Raw genomic sequence first — 8,785 nt, forward strand, 5'->3', positions numbered from 1 at the left:
CCCGCGCCGTGACGCACTTCCGGCGGGTCGTCACGTGGCGGAAGCGGCGGGGCGCCTAAGATGGCGGCGGCGTGAGTTGCATGTTGTGGGGCCGCCGGGAGGAGCCGCCGCCGCGCCATGGCGGTGACCGTGACGCTGAAGACGCTGCAGCAGCAAACCTTCAAAATCCGGATGGAGCCGCACGAGACGGTGAGCGCGGCCCCGGGGGGGGGCGGGGGCGGGCGCGGCCGGGAGCGGCGGGCGGGGCTGGGCCTCCCCCCCCCCCGCCGGCCCGCGGCGGCCCCGATCGCGCTCCCCGCCCGCCGCGGGGTCCGGCTCCCCCCGCGCTGGGGCCGCGCGGGACTTCTGCGTCCCCCGCGGGGCCGTTTCGGATCCGTCCCCGCGTTCCCCCCCCCACCCCCCCGGCTCAGGATGGAGCCGCGCGCGGGGGCTCCGCGCAGGGGGGGGGCGGGGGGGTCTGTGTCGCGTCCTGCCCCCTCCGGGGAGGGAGGGGGGGGGCGGGTGTCGTCCCCGCTGCGGCGTCAGGTGTTGGGGGGGCGGGTTCTGTCATTAGGCAGCCCAGGGCTCCCCAGTGCCCCCCCGCGGGGATCCCCTGCGCGCTGGGGGGGTTGAGGAGGGAATTCTTTGTGCGGGGCTGAATATCAGCGGTGGCGAACTCCCCCCCCCCCCCCCCCCCCCCCCCGGCTCGGAGCAGCCCCCCAGCTGCCGCCCACCGCCCCCCAGGGGCTGTTCCTTCGCGGAGCAGGAGGGTGACTCCCCCGGCTCACGGGCCCTTGTGGGGTTTGGTGGGACCTCGCGGTTTTGGGGTGACCCGGCTTGGGGGCTGCCCCTGACCCCTCGTGCGCTCAGGTGCGGGCGCTGAAGGAGAAGATCGAGGCGGAGAAGGGCAGCGACGCCTTTCCCGTGGCCGGGCAGAAGCTCATCTACGCCGGGAAGATCCTGAGCGATGACGTCCCCATTCGCGAGTACCGCATCGACGAGAAGAACTTTGTGGTCGTCATGGTGACCAAGGTGGGACCCCCCAGATCCCACCCCAGAGCAGAACACTCCCCCTGCCCCCCCCAAAAAACCGGGACGCTCCCCCACCCACTCACGACCCCCCTCCCACAGGCCAAGTCGGCGCTGGGCACTGCAGCCCCCGAGGCTGGAGGCGGGCGGCACCTCGGAGCCTCCCGCGGCACCGGGGCCTCCCCCGGCCGCAGACGCCGTCCCCCCGCCGCCGGCTGCCCCCAGCGAGGAGACACCATCCCATGACCTTCCTCCGCTTGCCCTCTCAGAGCCTGCAGCGGGGTAAGGGGGGGCAGAGCCCCAAGGAGGGGGGGTGGGGGCGTCTAATTCTGTTGGATTTTGTGGCTGGGGGGTGCAGGGGACAGGAGCAGCTGAAGCAAAGCAGCTGGGGGGGTTTAGGGCCCAGCATAGAGATTTGGGGGGAAATAATGGGAATAGGGGGAGAGTGGGGACTGGTTTGGGCCAGCATGGGGAGGTGTTGGGGGGGTCACAGGGGTTTTTTGGGGGCCGGAGCTCCTAGAAAAGCCCCGACTGCCTCATCTCTCTCTTGCATCCACAGCTCTGTTCCCCCCGCAAGTAGCGCGGGGCGCTCGGCCGATGCTGCCTCCACCCTCGGTGGGTGCCAGGGGGTGGGAACGGGGGGTTCCCCTGGGCGAGGGGAAGGAGGGGGAGGGATGTGGGGGGGAATCCCTGGAGGGTGTGGACTTGTGGTCCCCAGAGGGGTTGTGGGGTGGGGGCTTCTCAGGACGTGGTGGTCACTGGGAGGGGGAGGGCTCTGGATGGGGGGAGGTGGGGGGGCGGGTGGAGGAGAGGGGGAGGGGTCACAGAAAATGTTTTGGGGGTCCCTTGGTGAGGGAATGGGACAGATAAATGGGGGTCTGTGGAGTTTGGGGTCCTTGTCACGGGTAACTGGGAGGGGTGGGGGAGGCGAGGGTCTTGGGGCCGGGGGGGTCCCAGGGCCAGCGCTGACGCGGGACCGGCAGTGACGGGCTCGGAGTACGAGACGATGCTGACGGAGATCATGTCGATGGGTACGAGCGGGAGCGGGTGGTGGCTGCGCTGCGTGCCCCCCCAGCTACAACAACCCCCACCGCGCCGTCGAGTACCTGCTGACGGTGAGCTGGGGCCGGGGGGGGTGCGGGGGGGGGGGGGTCCCGGGGAGTGGGTGGGGTTCAGGGCCCCCCCTGACCCCTGCCACCCTCCACACCCCCCCCCCAGGGCATCCCCGGCAGCCCCGAGCCCGAGCGCCCCCCGGTGCAGGAGAGTCGCCCCCCCGGAGCAGCCGGCGCCTGAAGGTGGGTGGGTGGGTGGGCTTCTGCAGGACACGCCCACGGGGTGGGGCCGCATCTGGCCACGCCCCCAAGCGGCTCTGACTTGGGTGGTGCTGGGAGGGTCCCCTCAGGGCGGGGCTCGGGGCTCCTCCCTGGTGGGTGGGGTTGGGGCTTGAGTGATGTGGCCACCAGGGGGTGGGGGTCTGTAGGCTCCACCCCTTGGGGGTGTGGCCAAGCGCTAAACACCACCCACTTCCCCCCCACCCAGGGCTGTGGTGCTACCAGGCCCTTCACCATGTGGGGGCGTGGCCTGAGCAGCCCCCCGCCCCTTCATGGGCGTGGTCACTGTGGGGCGTGGCTGTGCCAGGCTCCACCCCCTCGAGCAGCACCTGTGGGGGTCCCACCTCGGGGTGGGGGGTTGAGGCACCTCCTGCAGGGGTGTGGGGTGTGTCCTGGCCAGGCCCCTCCCTGTGGGTGGGGCTTCACCATCTGGCCCCGCCCCCCTGCAGGGGAGAACCCGCTGGAGTTCCTGCGGGAGCAGCCCCAGTTCCAGAACATGCGGCAGGTGATCCAGCAGAACCCGGCCCTGCTGCCCGCCCTGCTCCAGCAGCTGGGCCAGGAGAACCCCCAGCTGCTCCAGGTACGCGACACCCCCTCCGGGACCCCCCACCCTACCCCCCGGCACCCCCTGACTCGCCCTCCCTCCCCCAGCAAATCAGCCAGCACCAGGAGCAGTTCATCCAGATGCTGAACGAGCCCCTGGGGGAGCTGGGTGACCTCGAGGGGGAGATGGGCGCCATCGGGGACGAGTCCCCCCAGATGAACTACATCCAGGTGACGCCTCAGGAAAAAGAAGCCATAGAAAGGGTAAGAGCGAGGGGACACCACAGGGGGGGCAACATGGCGGCACCGGCTCTCAGACATCAGCAGGGTGCAGGGAGATCTTGGTGTTAGTAGGGATCAGAGTTAACAGTAGGGCTGATCTGTGGACACGAGTCACTGCAGGTAATTTACAGCCATCAGTAGGGACCAGAGTGTACAGCACTGAGGAAGTCGGGGAAACGACCCACCTTTAGAGGTATTATTAAGACCCAGAGCTAATGCTGGTGGGAGGTGCAGTATTCTTATAGCTGCTAATAATGGGAGTGCTTGGGCTGTAGTCACTAGGCTCCAGAGTTAACAACAGCAGAAAGCAGCTGTCAGGGAAAACCAGAAACGCACTAACTGCTTTTCAGCCATCGTGAGGAGCCAGAGCACTCTTAATTCATAACGTGTACGGAGCTAACCTCGGGGAGGACGCAGTGACAGCTATCCTTAGGCTTCAGAGTTAACCATGGCAGTGGGAAGCTGGCCCTGCCCTGGGGGTGTCAGTAGGGCCCAGAGTGAACGTTTCTCCCTGCAGTGAAGGCGCTGGGCTTCCCCGAGAGCCTGGTGATCCAGGCCTACTTCGCCTGCGAGAAGAACGAGAACCTGGCGGCCAACTTCCTGCTCAGCCAGAACTTTGACGATGACTGAGGGGCTGGGGCAGGCGCCCCCCACCCTCCCCCCACCTCTGGGGGAGGGGGGAAGGGGGCCCACGCTGCCTCCTGGGGGGTCCCACCGCAGTGGGGGAGGGGGGGGGGGGGCGGGACACACGCAGCTCCGCGCAGCCCCCCCTGGGGCTGGGGTCTGTCCTTGGGGAGGGGTGGGACTGGGACCCCCCCTGGGCCCCCGCCCCGCCCCTCCCCAGGGAGCGACAGCGATGGGTGGAGCCCCTGGAGCGCCCACCCCCCCTCCCCTCCCCCACAGAGGGGGGGGGCTCAGCAAATCGCTTTCCTCCTGTCCCCCTCCCCCCCCCAACCCCCCCCTTCCCCCGTTGGCCCCGGGGGGTGGGGTGGGGCAGCGCTACGGGAAGAACCACAACTCGGGGGAAGAAGAGATTAAACGCAGAATTTTAAAACCATCCCGGGGTCGCGTGGGTGTGATTTGGGGGGGGGGGGGGGGGGGGCTCAGGGGGAGGGAGCCCCCGTGCCTCTCGGGGGGGGCCCCCGGGGAGGGGGCAGGGAGGCGGCGGCGGCCTCGGCGGCGGCCATGGCACTGCGGGCGGCCTCGTCCCGCTCCTGCCGCCGCCGCCGCTTCTCCTCCCGCCGCTGCCGCCGCTCCAGCTCCTCCAGCAGCGCCTGGGCCCGGGCGCTGCCCTGCGGGGGGGTCCCGGGGCGCGCGGGGTCCCCCAGCCCCGCCTGGCCAGCAGCCGCTGCCGCCGGGCCGCCTCCTGCCGCGCCCGCTCCCGGGCCTGCGCCCGCTGCTGCCGCCAGGCGCTGACCCGGGCCGGCATGGCCGCCAGGCTGCGGGCCACCAGCTGCCGCCTGCGGGCACCGAGGGGCCGCGTGGGGACACCGGGGTCTGCCAGCGCCCGCGCTCCAGCGCTCCTCCCAGTGCCTCCCAGTGCCTCCCAGTGCCTCCCAGCACCCGCGCTCCTCCCAGTGCCTCCCAGTGCCGCCAGTGCCCACCGCTCCTCTCAGTCCCGCCAGTGCCCACCGCTCCTCCCAGTGCCTCCCAGTCCCACCAGCGCCCGCCGCTCCTCCCAGTGCCTCCCAGTCCCGCCAGTGCCCGCCACTCCTCCCAGTGCCTCCCAATGCCTCCCCAGTCCCGCCAGTGCCCACCGCTCCTCCCAGTGCCTCCCAGTGCCGCCAGTGCCCACCGCTCCTCCCAGTGCCTCCCAGTCCCACCAGCACCCGCCGCTCCTCCCAGTGCCTCCCAGTCCTGCCAGAGCCCGCACTCCTCCCAGTCCTACCAGCACCCGCTGCTCCTCCCAGTTCCTCCCAGTCCCTCCCAGTCCCGCCAGTGCCCACCGCTCCTCCCAGCTCCTCCCAGTCCCACCAGCGCCCACGGCTCCTCCCAGTCCCTCCAGTGCCCACCGCTCCTCCCAGTTCCTCCCAGTCCCACCAGCGCCCACCATTCCTCCCAGTGCCGCTCCAAACCCTGTCCCAGTTCTCCCCAGAGCGTCCCCAGGCCCAGTCCATTTCTCCCAGTTTTCACCAGTTTTTCCTCCCATAGACCCTGATCCCAGTTCTCCCAGTGTGACACCAATCCCCCCAGTTCTCCCCAGTGCCCCCCCCAGACGTGATCCCAGTTTTCACCAGTACCGCCCCAACCTGGTTCCAGTTCTCCCCAGTGTCTCCCCAGCTCCGTTCCCATTTCTCCCAGTTTTCACCAGTGCCCCCAGCGCGTCGGGACCCTGACCCCAGTTCCACCAGTGCACCCCCCAATCCGATCCCAGTTCTCCCAGTGCCTCGTGGGCCTTAGTCCCAGCGCCTACCACTCTCCCCAGCTCCAATCCCATTTCTCCCAGTTTTCACCAGTGCCCCCAGTTCCTCTGCCGTCCCCCCCCACAGACCCTGACCCCAGTTCCACCAGTGCCCCTCCAAACCCTGTCCCAGTTCTCCCAGTTTTCACCAGTTTTTCCTCCCCCAGACGTGATCCCAGTTCTCCCAGTGTACTCCCAATGCCCCCAGTTCTCCCCAGTACCCCCCCCCAACCCGGTTCCAGTTCTCCCCAGCTCCGTTCCCATTTCTCCCAGTTTTCACCGGTTCCTCCCAGTTCCCCGGTGCCCCCCGCAGGACCCTGACCCCAGTTCCACCAGTGACCCCCCCCAGTCCGGTCCCAGTTCTCCCAGTGCCCCCGCCCGCCCCGGCGCCCCGCCCCACCTCTCCTCCCGCCGCCGCTCCTCCTCCCGCTCCCGCCGGTCCAGCGCCGCCTCCACCTCCCGCAGCGGCGGGTCCCACTCGCGCTCCTCCGCCTCCGCCGCCCGCAGCTGCTCGGGGCCCGGCCAGAGCCGCCACACCGGCACCGCCGCCGCCTCCCCGAGCCGCCCGAAGCGCCGCGCCGCCGCCCGCAGGTCCGCGGGGTCCGCCGGGCCCAGGCCCCGGCCCGCGCCGCGCCGCAGCGGGGCCGCCCGGTAGGGCCGCGCCGGGGCCGCGATCGCCAGCGAGGCCCGGGCCCGGCCCAGCAGCGCCGCGAGCCCTCGCGCCATGGGCGCCGCCATCTTGCGCGGGCGGCGGAAGTGACGTAGCGGAAGCGGGTGAAGGCGCGGGCGGAAGCCGGGCCGGGACGTGACGGGCGGAGGGGCTGGAGCGGGGGAGGAGCCGGGGGCGGCGGCGGGGGGCGGGGGGGACCCCAGCGGTGGGGGGGGGCCCGGAGCGGGATGGTGGCGGGGGGGGAGCGCAACGGGGGGGCCCGGGGGATCCCCCGGTGTTGGGGGGAGGCTCCTCCTTGCGGCGGGGGGCGGCGGGGGGCTGGGGGGGGGGGGCGCTCCCCTCCGCGATGCTCCGCCACAGCCGCCCCTCCCCCGCAGCGGGGGGGGGGTGGGTGGGTTTGGGCTCGGCGCGAGCTCCCCTCCCCCCCCCGCCCCTCCCCGCCCCCCCCCGCCCCCCCCCCCTTTTCAGTCGCAGCCAAACCCCGGGGCGCGCTGCCAAGGGCTCGGCGGCGTTAACCCCTCCCTGCCCGCGGCCCGGCCCCCCCCGCCCCCCCCGCGCCCAGGAGCGGCCCCCGGCCGCCCGGATCCCCGGCGGGGGGGGGGGGGGGGGGGCGAGGGGGGCCGTGCAGCCGGGTGACGGGAAAAGGGGCTGGGGGGCGCCCCGACGCCTGGGACCGCTCCCCGCGTGGGCCCCACGGGGGGGCCGGGGCCCCCGGACGCCTGGGTCCGCTCCCCCCCCCCCCCCCCCCAAGCTCTGGCTGGAGCTGCCGGGGGCCGGGGGGGGGGGGGGGCAGCCCTAATGGCTTCCAGGCCTCGGCAGCCGGTAAAAATCCGCTGCTACCCAGAGCCAAAATCCTCCGAAATTGCACCAAAACCTTCCCCGGGGTGGGGGACCCAGGCGTCCGGGCCCCCCCGCCCCCACTGCAGCCCCCCCCCCACTGCAGCCCCCCCCCCGCCAGCTGGGGGACCCAGGTGTCCGCGCTCCCGGCCCCAACCCCCCCCCCCCCCGAACCCAGGGACCCCCAAACCCGGCCAAGGGGAGGGGCTGGAAACTGGCCCATTTTGGGGCAATTTTGCCTGATTTTGGGGCCTCTGCAGTTCCTTTGCTCCCGCCTTTGTCCTTCTCTGCCATCGAGACCCCCAGCCCCAGATTTACCCCCGGGGGGGGCATTTCTCCCCTCCCAGGTTTTTCCCACCCAGGGTGGGGGGTGCAGCCCGGACGCCCGGGTCCCCGTCCCACGCGTGTCCCCGGGGGGTGGCAGGTGACACGCTGTGGTGTCGGTGTCTGTCGTGGCGTGTCAGGGCGTGTCATCGCGTGTTGTGGCAGGTCAGGGCGTGTTGTGGCAGGTCAGGGCGTGTTGTCGCATGTTGTGGCATGTCAGGGCATTTTGTCACATGTTATGGCATGTCAGGGCGTGTCATCGCATGTTGTGGCAGGTCAGGGCGTGTCAATGTGTGTTGTGGCATGTCAGGGCATGTCATCGCATGTTGTGGCAGGTCAGGGCGTGTCATCGTGTGTTGTGGCAGCTCAGGGCGTGTCGTCGCATGTTGTGGCATGTCAGGGCATTTTGTCGCATGTTATGGCATGTCAGGGCGTGTCATCACATGTTGTGGCAGGTCAGGGCGTGTCAATGTGCATTGTGGCATGTCAGGGCATGTCATCGCATGTTGTGGCAGGTCAGGGCATGTCAATGTGTGTTGTGGCAGGTCAGGGCGTGTCATCGCATGTTGTGGCAGGTCAGGGCGTGTCATCGCGTGTTGTGGCAGGTCAGGGTGTGTCATCGCGTGTTGTGGCAGGTCAGGGCGTGTCATCGCATGTTGTGGCAGGTCAGGGCGTGTCAATGTGTGTTGTGGCAGGTCAGGGCGTGTCATCGCGTGTGTGGCAGGTCAGGGCGTGTCATCGCATGTTGTGGCAGGTCAGGGCGTGTCATCGCATGTTGTGGCAGGTCATCGCATGCTGCAGCGTGTCACGGCGTGTCAGGGCGTGTTGTTGCATGTGGCGGCGTGTGTGAGCGCCGCCCCCCCCCCCCCCCCCCCGCGCTCGGCTCCATCTGCGGCCCCAGCCGGTCGCGGCGGCACATCTGGCGCTGGCGGCCCCTGAGCAGCTGGTGGGGGGGGGCGGGACACACACACACACACACACACACACACACACACACACACTCGACGGGCCCTGGGCGACACGCGCCGGCTGCACACGCGTGTGCGCACAGGGACTCGCGTGCGCCGGACACCCGGGTACCCTCTGGCCGTGGGCTCGGCGGGGGCCGGGACACCTGAGACCACCCCGAGTGTCCCCCCCTGCCGCTGGGGGGGGGGGGGGGGCCGGGGGCTTTGTGCGGCTGCGTCCCCCCCACGTCCCCCCGTGTCCCCCCACGTCCCCCCGTGTCCCCCCGTGTCCCCCGCAGGACGGCCCACCGTGACAGCGGCCCAGTGTGGGGGAGGGCCACAGCTGTGCCCACCCTCCCCTCCCCCTCCGGCGGGGGGGGTGCTGAGACACCCCCCCCGCCCCCCAGCGCCCCCTCCCGAGGTCCCCTCCAGCCGCGGGGAC

The 8,785-nt window shown here is 71.0% G+C and overlaps 2 protein-coding genes across 2 annotated transcripts; one reads left to right on the forward strand and one right to left on the reverse strand.

Annotated features, from left to right (window-relative positions):
• The first annotated feature begins 9 nt into the window (after positions 1 to 9).
• On the forward strand, positions 10 to 4,221 carry RAD23A (RAD23 homolog A, nucleotide excision repair protein). The gene is given in 12 exon segments (XM_074810316.1): positions 10 to 189; positions 850 to 1,011; positions 1,111 to 1,142; positions 1,144 to 1,290; positions 1,568 to 1,623; positions 1,992 to 2,033; positions 2,036 to 2,076; positions 2,079 to 2,123; positions 2,227 to 2,311; positions 2,789 to 2,919; positions 2,991 to 3,152; positions 3,687 to 4,221. Coding segments are annotated over 12 exon segments (1,083 nt in total). The 5' UTR covers positions 10 to 117; the 3' UTR covers positions 3,795 to 4,221.
• GADD45GIP1 (GADD45G interacting protein 1) lies at positions 4,199 to 7,546 on the reverse strand. The gene is given in 4 exon segments (XM_074810324.1): positions 4,199 to 4,494; positions 4,497 to 4,624; positions 5,966 to 6,553; positions 7,431 to 7,546. Coding segments are annotated over 4 exon segments (1,059 nt in total). The 3' UTR covers positions 4,199 to 4,267.
• Between the last annotated feature and the right edge of the window lie 1,239 nt (positions 7,547 to 8,785).

Source organism: Strix aluco, chromosome 35 (assembly GCF_031877795.1).
Source record: "Strix aluco isolate bStrAlu1 chromosome 35, bStrAlu1.hap1, whole genome shotgun sequence".
Lineage (NCBI taxonomy): Eukaryota > Metazoa > Chordata > Aves > Strigiformes > Strigidae > Strix > Strix aluco.